Source organism: Neovison vison, chromosome 6 (assembly GCF_020171115.1).
Source record: "Neovison vison isolate M4711 chromosome 6, ASM_NN_V1, whole genome shotgun sequence".
NCBI lineage: Eukaryota > Metazoa > Chordata > Mammalia > Carnivora > Mustelidae > Neogale > Neogale vison.
Window position 1 is genome coordinate 119679054 of NC_058096.1, and position 23889 is coordinate 119702942.

General features: G+C 50.3%; 1 protein-coding gene across 2 annotated transcripts in view; it reads left to right on the plus strand.

Moving 5' to 3' along the window:
• The first annotated feature begins 9797 nt into the window (after positions 1-9797).
• HEG1 (heart development protein with EGF like domains 1) overlaps positions 9798-23889 on the plus strand; it is an 87998-nt gene continuing 73906 nt past the window's right edge. The window contains exons 1-2 of one of the 2 annotated variants that reach the window (XM_044252147.1): positions 10279-10310; positions 12139-12195. In XM_044252147.1, coding sequence (XP_044108082.1) covers positions 10298-10310; positions 12139-12195 — 70 coding nt within the window. In that variant the 5' untranslated portion in view covers positions 10279-10297. Of the gene's footprint in view, positions 9854-10278; positions 10311-12138; positions 12196-23889 lie in introns of those variants that run through there. The other variant, XM_044252148.1, reaches the window with a different exon arrangement.

Genomic DNA, 23889 nt, shown 5'->3' on the forward strand with positions numbered 1-23889 from the left:
GAGCCCAACTCGGGGCTTGAACTCATGGCCCTAAGATCAAGACCTGAGCTGAGAACAAGAGTCACATACTTCACTGACCGAGCCACTCACGTGGCCCAGAAATCTGTATTTTTAAAGATGCTTTGTTGAGCCGCCATTTTGATCACATCCCTCTACTGCGGAAAGCTTCCACTCAGTCTCTGTGTCCTGCTACATGAAGTTTAACGCAGTGGTTCTTTACCCCGATGCACATTAGAATCACCTGGGAGCTTCTGGAGACTCCTAATGGCCCGGCCCTACCGAGAGACTGATTAGGTACGTGGGTTCTTGGGACCGCCATTTCGTAAAAGCTCCCCTGTCAATTCTCCTATCCAGCCAGGTTTGAGAACCACCGGCCTGATGCCTAGCTTTCAAGACTCCCATCCATTTCTCCGTCTGCATAGGAGTTCCCGCTAGGTACCCTTCTCATACATGCGGCCTCTTCCCAAATCCCTCTCTCATGCAGACCACCCTCCTCTCCCCACCAGACAAGGGCAGGGATCCTGTCGGTGGCGTGCACCCTCAGAGCACTGAGCTGGGCCGGCAGTGTGGGGCTGCTCCCTTTGGGTGCGAGCCTCAGAGCACAGGGTCTATCTGGGTTGGGCGGGGATGAGGAAGAGCTGGGTGGCACTGTAGTGGGTACCCAGGCTGCCTCCTCACACTGGGGCTGCAGCAGCTGCCCTGCACCAACAATGACCGCATGTGGGCCCAGAGCATAGGGCCTCAGATTGGTTCTGCTCTGCAGCAGACATGCAGCCCTATTTCTGGTCCCACACTCTTTAACAGTTCTCTCCTTATGAAGTGGGGACGGTACAGAGGAGTGGACAGGGCACCGCGCTGCTGTCTGAAGATAAGTCCCATCTTGGCCGTCTATGTGTTTTCCACGGGCCTATTGTTCAGGTCCCCGAAGCCTTGTCAGGGGCGTTATTACTCCCTGAGGTGAGCATGCTCGACTGTCAGAATACTTAGAAGGAACAAACGGTGTCGCAGGCCATGTCTCCGCTTGCTCCTGTGAAACAAAGATCTTTGGAAACAGGAGACGTCTTGAGACATTTATTATCTTTTACCTAGTGTTTGTTATCTTTGAGACCCTTACTTACCTTTTATGGTCCACAGTGGGTCAGAGATTAGAGAGATCTTTTGTCTAATGAAAGTCACAGGTTTAAGTGTTCCTTTTTTGCCAGTTTTAAAAACAGATAAATCAAGAGACTCCTAACATAACTGTTATTTAGCTTAACCAATACTGAGAGAAGTCAGGATGGCAGTGACCCACAGGGGCAGAGAGTGGAAGGGAACGCAGGTGTCTTTCCCTCTGAATGCTGAGGACACAAACATTCTATGAGGCAAGTTCGTTGAGCTCTGCGGGACATGTTATGGCACGCCACGGGTATACTTTTTTCTATGTATATCCCATTTTAATAAAAAATTTCAAATAGTTGCTCATGCTCTTGGGAGAAATTCACACAACACAGAGAAGTACACAGATTCTTCAACCAATTTTAAATATAAAACCCAGGGAATGTGAAAGTTGATTCTACGAATTTTTTTTTTAAACGCCTTTAGTTCTATGGAACAGTTTGTTAGAAGAAACAGAACAGAGAAGGAGAGAAACACTGGGTGTGAGTTGATTGGAAGAAAACCATACAAACAGAAAAAAAAAAAACAAACCCAAAACCAGATCCCCAATGGAGAAGTAGAAAAATGGATGGGTTAAGAGACACTCAGGGATGTCAAGTGAGACGTGGAGAAGAGGCAGAAAGAAGCAGAAACAGCCCCATAGAGGAGACACCCAGGAACACAAAGCAACAGAGAAAGACCAAAAAAAGTGGGGAGAGGGTGAAGGGGGTTTAGAGAGGCAGGTGAAAACCCCTAGCCTCAGAGAGCAAGGCAAAGAGGAGGGGCGGGGGGAAGGGCGGGGGGAGTCCAGCTGAGATGGGGACGGGGGACGTTTTCCCGGATCACCAGCTGGACTGTGGGTTGTGGCTGCATGTTAAACGGCAAGGCAGCTTGGCAATCGCAATGCCTCCCCAGTGACTCCGGATCAGGGCACAGCCCTTGGGATGTGCGCATCCAGTAATTGTCGACTTCTTCACTGAATGAAAGGATGTCTGAAGACCCAGGCTCCTCTGCCCTCTGTGGGAAGTTCACCTCTGAGTTTTCTGCTCTTCCCCTGGGCCCCCTGCCACTTTGTCCAGTGTCCTGGCATCCTAGGAATTTCCCTGCTTGCTCCAGGGAGGACTTTTCATGCTGGAAGGTTTTGCAAAATAAGACCGCTTTATCAGAATCCTGTTGCGTCGGAGAATGTTCCTGGCTCATTGACGTTTACAGTGTGTAACCGATTTTATCGGAGGAATGTTGTTTGGAATGGAATGGTCCTTTCAGATGGGCAGACAAGAAACGGAAGGTCATTCGAGGACCCACCCCAAGCTGTCTAAGTGGTTACTCCGGATTGCTGTACGTGATGCTTGGGAGCCTGGCCAAGCTGTGAGCAAGTCTTCCTCCCTGGAGGAGGTCTCTGCGGTCTGCAGCGGGACTGTGGTGTTTATGGCTCACCTTGGCCTTCAAGGCAAATAAATGCACCAGCGGGTGGAGGCAGAGCAAGGGCTCCCTAGGCCTGGGGTCCAACAAGCAGCCCAGCTCACCAGGACAATGTGAAACCATTCCTGATACGGCAGAAAGGGGACAGTAAGGCTTCTCCTGAGAGATCAAAAACAGGGAGATGGGTTTGTTCTTTTAGTTCTTTTGTCAAAATCCCAAGGCACTCTGTTTCTGTGGCTCTGAGCAAAATGGTGCTGGTGGGAGGGTAGAGCTTGAATTCTCTCTCCTCTGTTGTAACCCCTAGTGTTGCCAGGGTCAGCAGCTTCTGTCTGAAAGGGTTCTTGTACTGAGTGGGATGTAGAGACTGGGACAGGAAGGGGAGGTCATGTGAGGTCAGAAGTCTTTGTTCCTGGTGGGAGGGAACCTACCCCAAAGTGGTGCCCCTGCTCAGGCCAGGGATGCTGGACACTGGTCAGCAAAGAGAGGCAAGTTGGGAACAGCTCGTGCTGCTGGGCACTCTCCAGTAATTTCTGTGAGCCCTTGAATGGGCTGGGCATTCTAGCACATTTCTCACACTTGCTCTGATGTCCAAACTTCTTCATTGTGGTGGGTGGAACTGTGTCCCCAAAAAGATATGTTCAAGTCCTAACCCCGGTCCCTGCGAATGTGACTTTACTTGAAAAGGTCTTTGCAGAAGTAATCAAGTTAAAAGGAGATTATCCCGAATTAGGCTGGGCCTAAATCCAAAGACTGTTGCGCTGCAAAGAAGGCCATGTGAAGACGCGGATACAGACACCCATGAAGGGGCGAAGGCCATGTGACCAGAGCGATGTGCAGACACGCCAAGGAGCACCAAGGCTCGCTGGCAACCAGCAGAAATTAGGACAATGCAAGGAAGAATTCTCTCCTAGAGCCTTCGGGGGGAGCGTGGCCCCCCTGACACCTTGGTTTTGAACTTGGGACCTCCAGATCTGAGGGAGGATACATTTCTGTTGTTTTATTCCACCATGTTTGTGGCACTCTGCTACAGCAGCCCTGGGAAAGAAATTATATTCATGTTCCTCCAGACTTCCAATCCCTCAGCTCCCCTGCCCCCACTCCAGTCCCTCCATCCTTAGCAGATATCCTTGTATTTGCTATTTTACAAAGAAAATCGAAGTCCTCAGCCAGAAACCCAGACCCCTTCGCTGTGCTACCCTCTCCTCTAGCCCTCCCTCCAAGGCCAGTCCCTCTGCCTGCACTCCCGAGTCTCAGACCCCTTTATCCTGCCAACCACCTTTTCTCTTTCTTAGAGCTTTCATTTTCTCTCTCCCGTGTACACCCTTTCCACGTTCAAATTCTTCCCCTAAAAGCAAGAAAAACTGCCCTACTCCTTCATTCCCCTGTGGCTACTGTCCTGACTCATTCGTCCCCCTCAAAGCCAGACTCTTCTAGAGACTTCATTTCTCCGTCTCCTGCTCCTCCCTACTCGCTCTTTTGCTGCATCTGCTCCAATTGCTACGCCGACACCTTCCTTATTATGGCCACGGGGGACTTCCGTGTTGCTAAAGCCAATGGGTGTCTCCGGTCATCACCTTACATGACCTTCTGTCAGGGTGACGCACTGTGAACCACCACCTCCTTCCCTTTGCTCCAGTGACATGACCTTCTCCTGGGTTTCCTCCTACGTCTGTGTGGCTCCTCCCGGCTCAGCCTCCTTACCCCAAGCCATTTCATGTTGCAGCACCAGGGCTCATTTTTAGACTCTCTTCACTTACTAGAGTGTTCTCTATTCTCGGTGCTCTCATTCCTTTGTAGGCAGATCTGGACCTCTCCTCTCAGCTCCGCATCTGCACATCTGAAGGTACACTTGACATTGCCACTCGGACGTCTGAGTCACCCAGACCCAAGTCCAAAACAAAGCTCATGATCTTAACCTCAAGGATCCAGTTCTCCTCCACCGTTCCCTCTCCTTGGGAAGGGTGCTACCATCCATCCAAACATAAAGGCCGGAAACTCGGGAAATCTTTGACCTCTTCTCCCACATCCTCCACATCCATCAACATACCTTGTGGATTTTGCTTCCTACAATCTCAAGTCCATATTCTTCTGTGTACTGATCTCTATCATCCTTGTCCAAGAATGATCATTTCTCACTTGGACTCCAAGAGTTCAGGCATCAGCTCTCAGGTCTTTCTAAGTCCTTCCCCATATCATAGCCAGAATAATGATTTCCAAATGCAATTCATGTCAATCCTCACCCCTTTCTCTTCTCCACTCCCACCTCACCCTACCTCTCCAACTTGAAACCTTAAAATGGCTTTCCTAAATTCTTAAGGTAAAGCAAAAACCTTTAAGATGTGCTGTGAGGGTCTGTGGGACCTGGTTGCTCTCAGGATCTCCAACCTCACTTCCCTCCACACTCTTTCTCGCCTGTGCTCCAGCCACATGGGTTTTCTTTTAGTCTTTTAAATGTATCCCAATTCTTCCTGCCTCGGGACCTTTACACATACTGTCCCTATTCTCCCTTGCCTGATTTTCAGCCTGCATATTAATGGCCTACACAGCTTTCAGATGGTGGCTCAATTTCATGTTTACAGGGACATTGAAGAACTGCCCCCCCCCAACAAACAAGTATTCTCTTTTAGGACACTTTCTACAGTGACAAGTTTCCGTTTATGTTCTTTTGATTACTGTCTGTCTTCTGCAAACCTTTAAGGTCTATGAGGTCTGAGACTCACCCAAAAACTAGAACAATCCTAGGCACAGAGTAGTCGTTTAGTAAATACTAGTTGAATGCCAAAAAAAAAAAAAAAAAAAAAGTAGTATGTTGGATTTTGGGAATACAAAGATGAATGAGGCATGGAACTTCCCAGAAAGCAGCTCACAAATTGGGGGTGGGAGGGTAAAGCAGATGAGAGGATGACTATCAGACTCAGGGTGTAATGGGGCAATTAGCACATAGCAGAGGCCAGAGGAGATGGTGCTGCCTGGGCCCAGCCCACCACCCTCGGATGAAACTCTATGCAGGTGTCTGTTGGCTGATATCAGCCCTCAAGGATCCTGGTCCTGGGATGTCACTGCTCTGCAGCTGCCCTTGCACCCCAGCCATGGCCATGCCACCCCACAACTGCCATGAATTCTACAGGGCACTGTTCTCAGGAGCTGGGCACACTTCAGGCCTGTTCAGGGTGCAGTGTTGTTAAAGGCTCTGGTTACAGTGTGGAGTGTTTCAGTCAGAAGAATTCTATGCCTTCTGGATGGTGACCTCATTGTATCCTCAGCCAACCCGGGGAAGCAGCAAAGGGTAATGATTTCTCTCCCACTCTACAGGTGGGGAGACTGAGGTCAATGGAGATCACTGAACTTGGCCAGGGAGTGAGAACAGCTTGGGAACAGAACTTGGAGGGAACCCAAGGCCCTCTCTCCGGGATCCACCAACCACACCAGTTGGCAGAGGAGAACTCCTCAGGCTGAGGACGAGCTGCAGCAGGAATCTGCAAGCTTGTTTACTTTGGTGCAGAAGGACATTTCATCACCTCTTGGAACCACAGAATGCTAAGCAGATGGGCCCTCAGAGATCATCTGATTCAATACCCTTGTTTTAGGCAGGAGGAAACTGAGGCCAGAGCAATGAATCTCCTTTGCCCTCCCTTTCCTTTCCCTGCCCTACTGATAGTGAGTAGTAGGGCAGAGACTCCTAGCTGTCTACCCAGATCCCTTTTCCCCTTCTTTGTCTCTATGCCTAGGCTCTATTTCCCAGACTCCTTTTCAGTTTGGGGAGCCACGTGACAAATGTTCTTTCTGGTAGGACGTGAGAGGAAGGGCCGCGTGGCACGTTCAGGCTCAGCCCTTTCAAACCTCCCATGCTCACGTCTCCATGTTCTTTCGACTTCCGGCAGACTGGGATGTCAGTTCCAAGGGCAACTTCGGAAACCATACATTAGAGAAGGACAGAGTGGCCATCATGTGGGTCCTGGGGAACTCTGTGTGGAGAGGAGCCACACGCTCACCTGCGTGCCTACGGCTGCCAAGAGAACCAGAAGAGTAAAACATTGGTCACGCGAAGCTGCAGCGTTTGGGGTAGGCCGATTCAGCACTGCAGTCTGGCCAAAACCCAATATAGCTCACACAGCAGCCGGATAAGCCCCTGCAAAGCTCCCACTACAGGCATCTTTGGGTAGAAGACACAGGCTGACTGCAGAGCTCACTGACCACCACTTTGGAGGGTCCCCACTCCCACCTCTGGAGAGGTTAGGAATGTCTGGCTCCTGCCTCACTCAGTCTAGGAACTAGGTCCAAGCCAGCTCCCCAGCTGATTCATTTTAGGTCAGTAGATGCCCAGGGCTGGGATGGATCTGAGATGTCATCTGATTTCTTCCCCTGGCTCGAGTAAGGGCCTCTTCCAATCCATCCATGGTGACCAAAAATCATGTTTCAGTTTTTATATCCCTGGGCAGAAAACACCACAAATATCCTTAAACACCTGTCTGTTACCTCCCTGCTACGGTGTCAGAAGGTCTTTACTGAACCATAAAACACCAGAGCTGGAGCATATCCTTAGCAATCATCTCAGGAAATCTTCGTTTTACAGATGAGGAGACTGAGGTTTGGACCACCCAGTTAAACAGCGGTCAAGTCAGGAAGGCCCACTGACTGTTCTTTCTAAGGTTCTCTCTGTCTCCAACTCTCTTTTGCTGTTTTCTCTTCTTTTGTCCTAGAAGGTGATAGAAAAGTGCCCAGGGCCATTTCACTGTGATCAATCTTTCCACATTCTCCTGGGTCTCCCCCTTCTCATCCACAGGGGAAGCACTTCCCAGCTGATAGGAGTTTGGCTATTTCTCTTAGAAGACAAAGAGAAGATTAGGGAGGACAATTTGGGATGCCTAGAAGTGAGGGACATGTCCCAGGTGCATGTTTGCTCCTTGGGCCTTGGTAGTCAATGCAGACTCCCTAGGGATCTCTGAATCTACACAAGAAGCCTGTAAGGGCCATTAAACCCTTGAATGTCACTGGTTGCCAGGGAGTGCAACCTCTGCTATGGGAAGAGTAAGAGAAAGGGAGGGCATGGTGGTGACCAGAACCTCCGAGCACAGTGTCTTGGCCTGTTGGGGCTTGTCTGGCTGCATCTGGGCAGCTGGGCAGCTCTGATTGTTAATATGAGAGTAGGATCCTAAGAAGTTGAGCTGGGGCCACGAGGGCAAACCACGTTACGTACGGGGGATCATTGTATGGTCCTTTCTTGGAAAGACCTGGAAATTCCATGTGAGAGCCCTGGCAAGTTGGGTTTGTTTTGTGGTTCTTTACAAATGAAATAAAATAAAACCAAATGGTTACTCCCCACTCCCCTGTTTAAGGTGAAGTTGTTTATACACGGCATCCTTTATGTTTTCTGCCAAGTGACTCATTTGGACTGAATCACTAGAAAGTGGGCCTAGGTCCATCTGCAGCTGCTCTGGACACCATGATCTGCTCATTGCCCTGGAGGTGGGGGTCATGGAGCTCTGGAGACAGCAGAGAGGAGTGAAGAAGTGGGGTGGGGTGGGGTGAACAGTCAGGCTTGAAAGGGAAGGCCATACTCATAGTTTCCTAAGGGTCTGATGGCCGAGGAGTCCCTGATGAAACTGACGATATTCTCCCAAGAGCTCCAGTATCCATTTCAGTTGAGACATCATCTAGGTTATTGCAAATTCTGAATTGTGAGACCAGAATTAATAATGCCACACAATCCTTCACAGGTAAATCTCTTAATCTTTGGGTCTAGCTTCAGAATTTTGACCAAATTATTTTCCCATTTTGAGCCCCCTTTTCTTCAACCTAAAAATAAAGAGACTTGCAGTCCCTAAAATTTAGACATATTTTATCCTTTATTTACCCGGAAGGAAAGGGATATGGACACAAATGGAACTTTATTTGCCAAGAAATTTTATTTTCACTGAATCTTTGAATCTCTCCCCTGAAAGTATTCATTTAAAATTCAGTGATCTCTGTGTGTCCCTTTGTTTAATTTTCTATCTGCAACCCCTTTTCTGATTATGAGTTTGCCTAGCCATGCCCGAATTCATTTCTCTTTTCCCGGTGACCTGTTTGGGTGCCCTGGAGGGGACATTTCTGCAAAACTCTTGGTGTGAGCCAAAGGCAGTGGTCTCAAGGGGATGGAGTCCAGGCTTGAGAAGGCTCTGGAGAATAAGGTGACTCCCGCGTTGGGCACAGGATGAGGTAGGCTTGGCAGCAGCGAACCCAGCACCAGCCCTGGGGCCTGGAGGAGGAGTGGTGATGGTGGGAGGGGAGGGTGGCAGTTCCAATTAGCTAGGGGCAGTGACCTCGCGCGGTGGGGAGAGGGGAACAGGTTCCACTTCTCTCACGCACCAATAACCAAATTGTACAATCTGGTTAGTGCTAACTACATCACCCAGTACCCGCTTTTCATCCACGTACTGGGCATTCAAGGAGTTGGGAAATTCCGGTCCCGATTGGGAGGACTCGGTTTTTCTGATTTTTCTCCCAATGGCAGAGCAACCCTAATGGGGGTGGGGAGGGAGTGTGTGTGTGTGTGTGTGTGTGTGTGAGAGAGAGAGAGAGAGAGAGAGAGGGAGACACCAAAGTTGGCCGGCTGTGCGGACCTCACCCCGCGGTCCCCGGCCGGCCCCCGCCCCCTTCCTGCCCTCTCCCCGCCCCCGGCCCGGCCGCGCTCGGCCGGTGATGTCAACCCGAGGAGGAGCAGCCTGCCCGCGGCCCGCCCGGGCTAATTAGCATGTAGCGGCGCCGGGGCCGCCTCCGCCTCCGCCGCGCCCGCCCGCCCAGCCCTGGCCGCCCGCCCGCGGCTCCCCACAACTTTTGAGGCGGGGACTGCGCTCGCTGCCTCACTTCGCTCACTTCCCCGGCCCCGCGCGGCGCCCGCCGCCCGCTTCCCTCGCACCCGCGGCCGCCCCGCGCCCGCCCCACGCGCCGGGCATGTGAGTGCGGGCGGGCGCCGCCACCATGGCCTCGCCGCCGCGCCCGCGCCCGCTGCTGCTGCTGCTGCCGCCGCTGCTGCTCCTGCTGCTGCTGCCGCCGGCCGCCCCCGGGACGCGGGGTTGGCCGCCCTCCCCGGCCCTCCGCGCGCCGAGCTGGGCGCCCCTCGCAGGAGCAGGGCTGGCGCGGCCGCCGGAGCCCGGCCCCGAGCGCGAGCTGCCGCCCACGCCGCCGCCGCCCACGCCACCCCGGGAGCGCCGCGGGCTCGCGTCCCCCGGCCCCAGCCGCACGGCCCTCGGGCTGGCCGCCGCCGCCGCCGCACGCCGGGGACCCTCGCGCCGGGCCCCCCGAGGCGGGAGCGCGGGTGAGTGAGAGCCACTGCCGGGCGCCGAGGAGCCTCGAGCTGGGGGGCGTGGGCGCGCTTCTGGGCCGCATCCCCGCCCTAGGCCCTCCTGCGAGCTCGGTCTCGGCCGGGGCACCCCGGCTGACCCGGGTCCCTGGTTGGGGGGTGGGGGTGGCCCAGGGGTGGGCAGCCTGGGAGGGCGGCGAGCGGGAGAGTGGCTTTCCTAGACGCTTTCGCCAGTGGCGAGACTGGGGGTGTGACCGCCCTGTTCTCCCCCCACCGCTTGGAAGAAAACTTGTCTTCCGTGGTACACCCCAGACCTCTCCCCCTCTTTTCCCTTTGAAAAATAGAAAAGAACCGAACCCCCCCACCGCAGAATTTCCAAAAGTGCTTCTCCCACCTCCGAGGTGATAACATCTTCCCGTCAACTCCCCAATTCCATTCTTTTCCTGTAGCTACACAGAAATGGCCTCTCCAGGTACAGAGCCTAACTTTTAAATATAAACACCTGATTCTTAAGAGTTCTAGCCTTGAGGATATTGGAAAGGACAAAGGACGTAGTTGGAAACACAACGCTCTACTGGTTCACTCTAAAAGCAGAGGAGGGACGGGGCGATGGTGTGGAGGTGGGGGGTTGCAAGGGCAAACCCCTGCAGGGCAAACAGTGACACTGGACTGTCCCTGAGCCTTTCCTCCCCCCCACCTCTTTCCTTTCCCGGTGGGCCTCTGCTCAATTCATAGCCATTGCCTATCCTGCTCCGAAAGGGACCTGCCCCCTCTCCTCTGGACCTTTATATGCATTTTCTTCTTTAGATCTGGAAGAAATGGTTAGGACCCAGTGGAATTCCAAACACAATACCATTGTGACCTTGGGAATGTCACCGCTTTTGATCTCAGTTTCTCCATCTGTGAAATGGAAGTGATGATTCCTGTTCCCCCTAGCCTCCTAGTGATGGCATGACAAAATGAAAGTAAAAATAAATGACAAGTGCTTTGAACAGTCAGCAATGTGGTGTTAGCCATTGCCTTCCTGTGAGTGACACAAGGCATACCCTCTCTCTCAGGGTCATTCTAGAAAAGCAAGGTTGCTGGCAACACCGATATTGATTTGAATTTTAGGTGAAGTTTGAGAAGATTTCCTTTTCCTAATTGGCACTTCATTTAAGTTTATCATATCACACACACTATCTGGTATAGGAATTAGCTGGCTTCATTGAACCTAGGGATGCTTCCCCTTCTTAAATAAGAAAAAAGTTAAAAAAAAAAAATGGTCAGACCCCCAGTAAAAACTCAGCTCCGTATTCAGTAGTATTCCCGTCATTGCAGAATGCCTTGTCCTTGTGAATTTCTAAGTCACTGGCCCAAGACTGAGAAACTCAGAACAGTAAGGAAAGGGAGGGGAGAAAGAAGCTTTAGAAGACTGATCAGAGACATACCCACTGTGACTCTGACTCTGGATGACTTACAATGTACATTGTACAACGTACATTGTTTTAAGTTCCATGGGAAGGAATCAACATGAAAGAGAACATTCCCAGGCTTTCCCACACTAGAAAAGTAACTAAGGAACACTGTGTAGTATGTTGTGAGTTTTCTAAGTGGAGACGGAGTACAGGGGATCGAGGCCCTTCCAGAGGAGACACCCAAGAGCTGGGGGCAGGTTTCTCTGGTTGGTGGTCAGGCATTCTTAGCTGCGGAGTCCCATCTTATTAGGGATGGGTGGAAGGATGCTGATTTGTGGGGACACTGGCTGGATAAGGCTTGCACTCGGAGTCTCCTTCCGTTTCACAGCTGGGTATCCCTACACATCACAGAAAGCTGGGCCTTATAGGCAGAGGGATAGTGGAGGGAACTGGCTTAGGAGGATGCAGCAGGTAAGAATTGGGGCTGATCTCTTTTGCTGGTTAGGGACATCCCCCTGCCCTAAGGGACCCATACTTCTTCCTAGGTGTGGCAGTAACACTGCTTGTCTTGGCCTGGCAACATTTCCAGTTTGATACATTTTGGAAGCTGAGAGCCATGGAGGCCTGGGGTGCATGAGGCTTTGGAGGAATGCACCTGGGAGTCCCCAGAGCAGGTAGCAGGAGCCAGAGTAGTCCAAAACTTCCCCTACCTAAGTGGGTCTCTCCTGGCACCCCCTGCAAAGCCCACCCAAGTCATGCCTGCTCTTCAGCAGACCTAAGGCTGGATCTCAGGTGGGATGTTAGAAAGGCGAGGTTAAGAGAGGAAATTGATTACCTGTTGAAAACTGCTAGAAGCTACTCATCGTGGCTGAGGATCCAACATGACCTGTGCTTGGTTTCTAGTGGTGCTTCAAACAACGTCACTTAGAGGGGAAACGGCAATGAACAAGAGAGCCAGCAGTAAGTGATTTCTGTGAGTCTGTAGTAATGTCTTTGTGTTTGGGGGAGGTGCTCGCTCCTGCTGGTAATGAGCCCCAAGTCTTAGAAATAATGTGCTTCATTTGATTATTGGGGAAACTGCCTGTAGCCCTTTCTGCTGTGGGCATACCAGGGGTCAGTGCCTGGCACTCATGGCTGGGGCTTCTGGATACGTGGGTGTCAACAGCAGGGGCCAGAGATGTCCTTTTCTTCCTTGGGGGCCATTTCTAGCCCTTTTCGTCTTGGCAGAGGGCAGGACTCTCGCTGCTGAGTAAGCGTACTTGTGTTCCATCTGTGAGGTGTTTGCCTGCCTTCCTCCACAAATCCCCTCCTTGTGTACCCACCTAACACCCTGCTGACTATTCAGATGAAATTCGTGGCTGGTGTTTGAGCCGGTGGAGATGGAGAAGATGCTAAGTCCTAGAGATTTTCTTTTTCTTGGGGTGTGTGTGTGTGTGTGTGTGTTTGAACAACTTAGGACTTCCTGAGCCGCAGCTCTGAGTGCTTAAGTGTATGTGCCTTGATTTTTGTGTGCTCCGTGGACCATGCTTTAATTGTGAGATCTGCAGATGAAAGGGGATGAAAAAGGCTTAAGTCTTAATGAGAATCAATGCAAAAGGAAAGAACTTTCCCACCCAAAGGGGAAATGACGCTGAGTAGCTGAGCAGCCAGCCCAAGGAATAATAATCTTAGAAAAATGCAACTCCCTGGAGCAAAGGAAGCGCTGTGAGCCCGGCCCCTCCTTACATAGCTGTCCCCTGAAGTGCTCTAACTTTTCAGGCCAACTAGCCTGGAGCTTCAGGGAGAAGCATGACATGGGGCAGCGGCCCAGGCTGGGCGGGAGGGGGCCCTGGAGGGAAGAGCATGTGCTGAGGCTGGGAGGGGTCGTGGTGGGGATTCCTGAGAAGCCCACTTGCACTGATGCACGCTGCTCCAAATAGAAGGAAGAGTGTGGGGAAAGGGATTTTCTGTGGCGTGTGTGTGTGTGTGTGTGTGTGTGTGTGGTGTGTTTGGTGTGTTTAAAAGCCACATCCTTTCAACCTTGCAAGAGCCCTTTTACTGCTTCCCTCGATGGGCGTGCAAATGCTGAACTGGTATTTTCTGCCCAAGACCTGACCCATGTGGGTAGAGGAAGAACAAAAGAGGTCTGGTGCCCAGCTGGGCAGTGACTGCATACCTAGGCTTGGGGGGCTGGGGAAGGAGCCTGTGTGGTCCCCTGTGACTTCAGCAGCCCTGCTGAGCCGGCTGGGAGCTGTGTTCTTGGAGCTGACTTGCTGCCGTCTCAGAGATTCTCACAAAGCGAGCAGAGAACAGATGGCAGTTGTGATTGTTAGCCGCTTACTGCCTTCTTCCGTGGCTTCGCTCTGCCCACCTCACTTCAGGGAAGGAGACCAGTTTGGGGTTGTCCTTGGACTTGCAGCTTTGAGCACCCGTGGAGTCTGGTTGGCGCTTTCCCATTTAAGCCTCAAAAAAAGGTCCTGTAAGGGAGAGCCCTGCTCCTTCACAGTGGTCGGAGTGGAAGCTTGGTGAGCTTGGATCACACAGTACACGGAGGAACCAAAATTCAGATGGGTTTGACCAGATTCATTTGTTCTCACCACAGTTTGAGAACGGTGCAGCCTTGGTCTTCTCAATGGGATCTCCAGGACGAGTGCAGCATGCTGCTTCCTCTCTTCCTTGGTCCCTTGCTCCTGCCCTTTCTTGGAGATCAGGGCACAGAGGCAGGAGGAGGCTATGGAAGTGGTGGTGGGTGGGGATAGGTTGTCCTACAGAGTAGAGATCCAAACAAAAAAAATTTTTTTTTGGAAATTGCTCAAGACAAGACCATAAATCTGTCTATATGGATGAAATGTCATTTTATGTAGATGTGATGAATTGTGCCCTCTCTGTGTGCCAGTCCATATGGTATTGATAGCAGAGGTTATGCTGTTAATTATGGGCCCTGCCGAAATGAGTTAATGATGTTCTCACTGGGCTCTGTGCTGGGAATGTGGCTGATGTTATACGGCAGCTGTTACACAACCTCGTTCACTAGGAGAGGTTGGATGGTACCCCGATTCAGAGGCGGTGAAATCGTTTTCTTTCTAACGGCTGTGCATGCCCTCTCCGACCCATTCCCTCTTCATCTTGCACAGACAGAACAAAGATGTTTCTATCATGGCTTTTCCCTCTTCTTTTGTTGTAGTGGGGCCGGTGTGTCAGGCTGTGTCAGTCTGGCTAATCTGTAAACCAGAAAGCACTGATAGAGTCCTTTCTATGTGTGGGGAGCTCTGCCAGGTGATGTGCAGCCCCCCACAGACGGGAGTTTTGTTGGGACACCAGCATCCACGCTGGAACCAGTAAAATGATGGTGTGTTAGTGATCCAGAAAGGTCACAAGGAGATCACACTGACCGAAGGAATGGTGTGGTGAGAGGTGACTGGAGAGGTGGAGAGGCTGCTGGGGGCCGGAAATGTGGGCAGGAGGAGAGTGTGGACTGGGATATGGATAGCACAGAGAGGGTAGGGTATTGGCATCAGCAAAATCCCGCATACTACAAAGCTCAAGACCAGCTCCTACTCCCTCCCTTTCCTTTCCTTTTTCTTCCCTTCCCTTCCCTTCTTAAAAATTTTATTTATTTTAGGGATGCCTCGGTGGCTCAGTTGGTTGAGCATCTGCCTTTGGCCTAGGTTGTCATCCCAGGGACCTGGGATCGAGCCCCATGTTGGGCTCCCTGTGCAGCAGGGAGTCTATTTCTCCTTTTCCCGCTACCCCTCCCCACCTCTTATGCCACTCTCTCTCTTTGTCAAATAAATAAATGAAATCTTTTTAAAAAATTGTTTGAGAGAGGGGCACCTGGGTGGCTCAGTTGTTGAGCATCTGCGTTCGGCTCAGGTCATGATCCCAGAGTCCCGGGTTCAAGCCCTACATCGGGCTCCCTGCTCGGTGGGAAGCCAGCTTCTCCCTCTCCCACTCTCCCTGCTTGTGTTCCCTCTCTGGCTGTGTTTCTCTCTGTCAGATAAATAAAATCTTAAAAAAAAAAAAATTATTTGAGAGAGAGAGAATGCGCAGGGGTCATGAGGGGTAGAGGGAGTGGGAAGGAGAAAATCTCCAGCAGACTCCCCACTGAGTAGGAGCCCAGCTAGGGGCTCCATCCTACAATCCTGATATCGTGACCTGAGCTGAAATCAAGAGTCAGGTGCTTAACCGACTGAGCCACGCAGGTGCACCTGAAAAGCTTGACCTTTCAATTGGAAGTGGTCAGTAGCCAGGAAGTCCAGGGAAGAGTGCACCTGTTAGGGTCCAGAGTCAGTGGAGTGAAGACCAGACTGGAAAGGTGGATTCGGGCCAATTGTGGAGGGCTTTAAAGGCCTGCTTGCAGCATTTATTTTCATCTGAGGAACCTCTAAGAGCTCTTGAGGAAGGAGCAGTACTGTTTGCTTGGTCAGTGTGCTTGGAGCTGGGGCTCGCAGATAAACCACACGTGGGTCTGGCCTTCCTACAGTCCGGGACTTAATTCAGAAATCTGGGAATGCTAGCAGGCAGCTTATCAGCATGTTGGGAGGAAAACACTGAAGGCATGGACTAGAATGGGGGCAGTGGACATGGAAGGGAGCAAAGCAGGGACCATTTACAGGAGGATGGCCGGAGAGCCTGGTAATTTCCTGGCCAAGGGGATGATGGCGACAGGGTCTTAAATGAGAAGCTGACAAGCACTCAGCATGTGTCTCCTTCTCTCACCCTCTGCATCTTTGTTCTGGGGGAGCAGGGAGGGGACTCCGGTTGCTTCTGCTTCTCTACAGATCGCAAATCTGCCCTCACAATCTCCACGGCTCTGTTTTGCTCTCCCTGCCTCCATGCATGCTCTCCCTCTGATCTTGTTCACAGGGCCCAGGGCAATCTTCTTAAATGTAATTCAGGTCACCTCACTCTCAGGCTGAAAACCCTCCAAGGGCTTTGCATTGTACTTAAAATAAAATAAAATAAAATAAAAAATCCAGACTCCTGCTGGGATACCAGGTCTGCAGCCCCTGCCCTGCTGACTCTCCAGCTTCTTCTTGGCTGCATCCCCTTCGAACCACGCCAGGCAGTTGCGTATAACATTCCAGACCCCATTCTGTCCTGCAGACTGGGTGCACTGTGTGTGCAACCGTCCTCTAGGCAGAGGGAACAGCCAACGCGAAGGCCAGAATAAGCTTTCGTGTCTTGGGTTTGGAAAGAAGGAAGGCCACTATGGCTAGATCACGTAGGGTCCTGAGAACCACGGTAGGACAGTCAGATTTTCTGCTTGGCCCCATGAAGGGTTTTAGCAGAGGAGTGATGTGGAGAGGAGACCGGGAAGACAAGGCAGGAAATGAAGATGGGAAGGCAGGGCTAGTTCAGTGCCTGACACGTGGTAAGCACTCATGGTATTTGTTGAGTAAATGGATGCTAAAGGGAACCATTTATGATAAAGGAAAAATAGGTCCACAGACAAAAATTGGAGGTAGAAAGAAGAACGCATGCTTGCAGTAATATTTCTCTGACTGAGCAGCCCTCATGTTCTTGGATCTTTGAACACGGGATGGGCAATACCTTCCTCATACTTTACCTCTCAGTGCAATAGGACAGCGGACTGCACCGTCTTCTCCAGCTGAGGGAGAGCGCAGACGGCAGAGGGGCTACATTGTTACTGTGGGGCAGTCTGGGGTGCCTGGGCTGGGGTGTTGCCGTGGTGCGGGGGGTTTCTGGAGTTCGGGGTTTAGATGTATGTCTCTAGTGTGTTTGTCTGTTGCTTGCATTCCTGCTCCCTTGTTGGCCCAGGAGCCCTCAGAAGGCGAGGATGCCTCTCCCTGTCAGTCAGGGGCCCCCTCCTCTCTGACATTTGTTTCCTCTGGAAGCCTGCCTTGCTGTCAGTCAACAGTGAGGCCATGAGGTGACATTTTTGACTGAGGCTGAAGACAAAGTGTGAGCATTGAGGTATTTTCAAGCTGCATCGTCATCTTTGCCTTTTGAAAAGTGTAACATTAAAAAATAATAAACTAAAAATCATAACACTTACATAACTCTGATTATGTAAGTTTTATATGTATAGCATATATGATTTGGAAGTTACAGAAAAATGAAGGCAGCAAATGAAATATCACCTATATTCCAACTACTAGAAGCATATTAAAACATTAGCAATTATTATAGTTCTCAGTTATAAGGAATATAAAAGTATATATTTCAAAATAGGATACACAGGGGTGCCTGGCCAGTTCAGTCGTAAAGCATGTCTTGATCTTGGGGTTGTGAGTTTGAGCCCCACGATGTAGAGCTTACTTAAAAAAAATAGGATACACACCCCCACAGCCTCCCCATATATATGACACATGTATATTTCTGTATGATATCCAGAAAGGATACTGTCCCATTATAACTTTTAGCTATGTCTTTATTGGCTGTATAACTGTTTCCAATTTTTTACTGTCATAAATAATGCTGTGATGAACATATTTGTGCATCAGTTTTTATATTTGTCTCTGATTATTTGCTTAGTGTTAATTCCTGGATGTGGAAATTGTTAAAATTCCTGACCCTACTACCAAACGGTACCAGATTATTTCAACAGCATTGTATGATTATGTAGCTCTCACCACACCCTGTGTATTACCAGGCAGTTTGATTAAAACACGGTACATTTCTCCTGCCTTTCTTTTTTATCCAGATGTCTTCAGATAATGGTGTGTGTGTGTGTTTGTGTGTGTGTGCATGCGTGCATGTGTGTTGGGTGTGGCCAATCATAACCTCTCTCTACTAACCACATTTCTGGAAGTTTCTGGGGCTCCACCTCATTCTGTGGTCTGAATCAAGTTGAAGAGAAGATGTTTTGGTGGGTGTCTGACTCTGCGGGGCATCCAACCAGCAGGAACATGGCGGACATCGCTGATGGAGGTGGGTTGCTCCAGAGTGGGCAGCAGCCCTCTGCCGTGTTATGTTAGGGGGGCTCTATCTGGGCAGGAAGGCAGCCGAGCCAAATGCTGTGGGCAAAGTGGCCAGGCAGAAGGGAAACACAGTATTTTAGAAAGAACTGGAATGCAAGATTTGGGGTGGGGCAAGAGAATGCCACAGAGACCTTGTATCTTTCTAAATGAGAGTCATTTCGTTGGCAATAATTGATCCTTTAAATTGTGACATACAGGACAAAATTAGATTTCAGTTTTCAGTCTATAAGAACATTTTGAGAATTCTCTTTACCTTCAGAGAATCTTAGACTGTCTGGGTTTGAAGGGACCTTTATAAAGCTTCCTTGGGGTGCCTGGGTGGCTCAGTTGGTTAAGCCCCCGACTCTTGATTTCAGCTCTGGTCATGGTCTCCAGGTCCTGAGATGGAACCCTGTACTTTGTGCTGGGCGTGGAGCCTGCTCGGGATTCACTTTCTCCCTCTCCCCTTCCTCCTCCCCTCCTTTTTTCTCTCTCAAAAAAGCTTTCTTCATTCATTAAATGATGGACTTACTTCCAAACTAAGTAGGGAAAAAGGCTCTCACTCTTTTGGCTTATCTACCCTGGTTGATTTCTAGCCAAAGTGAGTAAATTTTACTTTGTGCTCAGAAACTTTTGGTCTCTTTGTTCAGGACATGGTACAAGATTAGAAGTCACCTTAGATTGGGAGATATCTGACAAATCCAGATGCTTCCAACGGAGTGATGTGACTGGCTGCATTTCACAGACACAGTTGTTCCTGGAAAAGTTCTGGAAACCAGGGAAGCAATTTCACAACCATGACAGTGACAGAGCTATAGCTCATTGTGGAAGTGATGCTCCAGCAATGGGAGTGGCCGGAGGCACCAGAAGGTTCAGGGTCAAGGCTTGGCTCTGCCTCTTAGACACGGGGTAACTTTGGGCCTATTGCTTCCTGCTCTGGGCCTTCCATTTCTTTACTTATGAAATAAAGTATGGTCCATCCCATGTTGAAAGCTTTATTTCTAAGGGTATCAGGTTTATCCTGTGAATACGTTCTGACTTCCATAATGCTGGCCTGACATGTGAGGAGACTCAACACCTGGCTTCCTAACTGAGGGTCCGGGAGCTGTGGAACCTGTGTGAGGGACACCTGTGAGCCTGCTGGACCTCTAGCTCCTTGAGAGGAGGACTGGGTTATACCCATCTTCAGCCTTGGCCCAGGAAGCATCTGTCCAGCTGGTGGCGACCCACTACCCAGGTGATACTGCAGCAGCACCAGCTCCCACGAGACCTAGGGCTCCTGTCAGAAGATCTAAGGAGCTGCAAAGCCCATTCTAACTCCACACACGCTGTTAAAAATGGACACATTCTTTTTGCTCTATTCTTGGGTTCTGGGATACCTGAGCTTCATGGTATTCTCCTCGCTTTCCCACCACATAAGAATATTCGAGGAAGGCTACCAGGTCAGGTGGTGTGGCAGGCAGGCTCTGTGTTCTCCATTCCTGCGGTTGCGGGGGCCTCGAGGGGTGACTTGGATCTCACTGGAGACCCTGAATAACAGCAGCCCCCGTGTCTCTGCTGGGAAGGAACTGGGCTATTGGAAGCACGGAGACAGATTTGATACGTGTGACAGATTTCTGCACAATGTCTTTGATAAGTCGGGAGATGAAGACCAAGGAGGAAGACAGATGACTAGAAGAGGAGGAGGCCAGGGTCAAGCTCACTGGCTGACCCTGGGCCGTCCTTGTCCGTGAGCATTGAAGCAGTCCCTTTGGAGGACAGAATAGCGGGAATACAGGAGAGAGACACCAGGTTGGAATGGTTGGACATTGTTCTTTGCACAAGGTTGTTACTAGTGATTATCATGAGTTAGGCTAGTACTGAAAACCACTCCATTTTTCCTTTTCTTAGTGGTAGAGGGAGATGGAAACAGCTCACGGTAGGCATGAATGTCATTCCTGTAGCCTCTGAGCCACCAGGACTTTTGTTGTGCCATTCGGTGAGACATGTTCTGGAATCATCTCTTGCCAGGGTGTGGATAAGAGCCCTGTGGCTTTGCAGTCATGGACCTGGGGAGGTCCAGGCTTGGGAGGCAGGCAGCCTCAGTTTAGACTTGCAGGCTGGGGGACCTTGGTGGATTACTCAGCCTCTCTGTGCCTTTGGTTTCTTATCTGTCAAAGGGGCTGTTAGTGGGCCCTACTTACGGAATGTAAGTGTCCTCTATCCCTGTGAAACAGATTGCTGGTTGCTGGGGCAGGGGAGCTCTGTAAATTCTGGGGCCACGGTGATGCTGCTGAAACCAATGCCTGTCTATCCTGACCTTTGTATTGACGACAGTACATCCTTCACCTCCAGGTTCATTGGATGGGGGACAAGTTCCAAATGTAAAGGGCTCAAGTCCACCTTCCAAGGACATTTGTTCCTTGATCCACCTACCGTGACCCTGGGCCTTGCCAGCCTCACTTCTTGGTATTCCTAGAAGTTTCTCTCCATCCTTAGCTTCCAATGCAGGGAGGAAAGAGCAAGATTTGAAGACTTGAAGACAGAAAACTAAGTGCAACCAATATAGCCCTCACCCATAATCATCTGAAGAGAGTGGCTTAATTAGGATTCAATAAAAGCACTATGTGAGGAGTGACTTAAAAATAATAGGCCTTTAAAATCAAAGTAGGACCTCTGGGACCAAAGGGTAGACCTCCTTCAGGTCAGAATCTTTGGAGGTTATTGACGCAGCCCTCAAAAAGCATTTGAAGGAGTCAGGAGTGACCTGTGGAGCCAGTGCCTGGGTCATCAGCCCCTCATAGGTGTTTTCTTTGCCCTTAAACCTCATCCCGGAACCAAAATGGGGTCACGTATCTCGGTCTCCTGCATCAGTCATTAGATTGGGCTTTGGATTTTTGTCTGTTTCCAGAATAACCCACATCCATTACCAGGGGATGGAAATGTGTCATTATTCAGGAAACCCAAGATTGTTCCTTAGGCTCTGTTAAAAATGAGAGGATCTTAGGAAACAGCTTGAGGAGTAACAGTGTTACTGGAGTAAGTATGGTCTTAATGGGGTCTCTTCCAAGAGGACCATGTTCATTGGCAGGTGAATTCCTGTGGTTGACTGGGAATTACGTAGAATATGGCCATGCCTGGCAGTGTGGGCGTGCTGCTGTGTATGGCCACAGGCAGGGTTAGGACAGAGAAATGCCAGTGGCAACTCACGACCTCTGACGGTCTTAACCCCTTTGCCTTCTAGCTAGGCCGGGGGCGTGGGCCTCATGTCCCTGGGTCTTCCTTTCCCTGTTTAGAATTGGGGCTAATAATGCCTCTCCTGTTTCCTTGACAAGGCTTTCAAGGAGGAGGAGGAGCAAATATAATTTTGACTGTGAATGCACTTTAAATGCAGACACAGCGAGTAATTTGAGTCAGAATACAGTGAACTGACTATGAGCCGGGCCAGGCATCCCATCTCTGAGACTGTTGTCATATCTGCAAAAATGAAGACTATACTGCCAGTTCCGTCCACCTCACAGTGCTGCTGTCAGGGTGAGATGAAAGGTCATTCACATGGAGAGGCATTGTAAGCATGCATCGGGCCTTACTATTATTACTCTGGGTGAGGAGGGTCTTCAGCAAGCAGATACATGTGGGCAGACGAGTAGAAAGTAGGAGAGGAGGGAGAGAGAGAGAGAACATTCTAGAAAATCTTACGGCCGCTTTTCAGTCTGCCATCTCTGTCTTGTCAGTGGCTTCGGGTCTGGGTGACTAGCTTTTCATCTCCTCTCCCTCCTACCTAGTGGGATGTTCTTCACAGGCCTGCCCTTGACCTTTGACCTGCAACTCAGTTTAGTGAGTATTTATTGAGCACCTCCCAGGAGCCAGTCTCTCCTAAGGGATGTAGAAATATGACCAAATAAATTATAGTTGTATAACAAGTTAAAACAGCAGTTGAGAGGGAGGGAGTTCTCTGGGGAAGGCTTCTTGGAAGTGGTGTTCTCTAGCTGGTTGTGAGGAACGAGTCAGATTTTGCTAGAAGCCCGAGAGAAAGGGAGGTAGGGAGGGAGGGAGGGAGGTAGGGAGGTCCACAAAACAGAGGCATGGAGGGAAGACACAGCATGGCTTCACCTGTTTTCTCTAAGGGGGTGATTCCCACAACTACCTTTCTTCTCTTCAGATATCCGGGTCCCTGCCTTCAGCCTCCTGCCAAGCATGTGCACGTATATCGTGGTTCACTCTCAACACAATAGATAACCGTTATAAACGCAGACGTGTCACCCCTTCCTCCCCAAGAACCTGCCCTCCCTTTGCTTGTTTATGGTCCCATTAGTTTCTCCATCACACATTCAGAGCCTCGACTATCTGTATCTTACGGCTTTTTCTTACTCACTCGGAATCTACCGACTCTTCCCTCCCTCCCTTGCTTTTTTCTTCTGATCCTGTCCATACACTTAATTCCTTTTGGACAGTGAGCCCCATAGGCTCCCAAGATATGGTACTTGGGTCCTGAAATGGCAGTTTGAATCCAGGCGTCCTCAGGGAGATGCCCCGGAAGCCCACCTGAGAAGCCCTGCCTGTGTCTCCCTGGCTTGCCCTTTAAGACTAGGTTGCCATTTCCCTATAGCTCTTTGTCTTTTTGTCTTTGTCTTGCGCTTTCCTTTCTCATCCTTCATTCTTTTTTTTTTTTTTTTCTGGGTTTTGGAGGTTTTTTGTTTGTTTGTTGTTTTTTAGGTTTTTTAGATTGACCTTTGGAGTCAGACAGACCTGGGCTGGGGTCCCAGTGTAGTATTTGCTGTGGAATCTTGGGCCATCTACTTGATCTCTCGACACCTCAGTTTCCTTATCAACAAAATGGGGGGTAATAATGGCACCCACCTGCCAGGGTTGTGGTGAGGATTGACTGGGACAGTCCGTGTGAAATGCCTGGCATGGTGCCTCATCCGGGCTGCTGTGGTCATCATTGTCATCATCATTGTCATGACCCTGCTTTGGTCATTAGTCTCCCTAACTTTAATCTCTTTTCTTCTCTCTGTAGATTTCTCCCTTCCCTTTTTGTTTTATTTCTCTTTCCTGCCCTCTTCCTTTCTTCTCTCTTGATTTTCTCTCTTTTTCTTAACTAGCTGGGGCATACAACTGATTTAAAGATGGGTTATGTTTGAATTGAGTGTCAAGTTTCCCAATCTTAATTGTAAAAGCCTCTTAGTAAACTTCAGTTTTTAAAGATTTTATTTATTTATTTACAGAGAGAGACACGGCAAAAGAGGAAACACAAGCAGAGGGAGTGGGAGAGGGAGAGGCAGGCTCCCTACCGAGCAGGAAGCCTGATGCGGGGATCGATCCCAGGACCCTGGGATCATGACCTGAGCCAAAGGCAGACACTTAACAACTTAACACTTAACCCCGCCTATTAGTAAACTTTAGATTTTGGTCTTTAAATAGGTTTTATTCATGCAGCCCCAAGGGCTCCCACGGGGCTGGCCATGAGAGCACCCCACCCTGGGACAGGCCGTGGCAGCCCTGTCCTGCTCCCTTCCCCTGCCCCTCTCAGCAGGCCCTCCGTCCACCGTGTACATCTTCTAACACAGTGAACTTTCCAGACAAGTGATATTGCTTGAATTTCCTTAGAGTCATGGGCCCGGTCACACAGGGCTACGGAGCAAATTCACGGCAGGACTTAGCCGAAGTCGGGGGCCACGCGCAGCGTGTGAAGGCCCAGGGCCGCATCTCATTTCGTCCTCCCGCCAGCCTCCCTCCCACCTCCCTCTTCCTCCTCGGAACCAGGATGTTT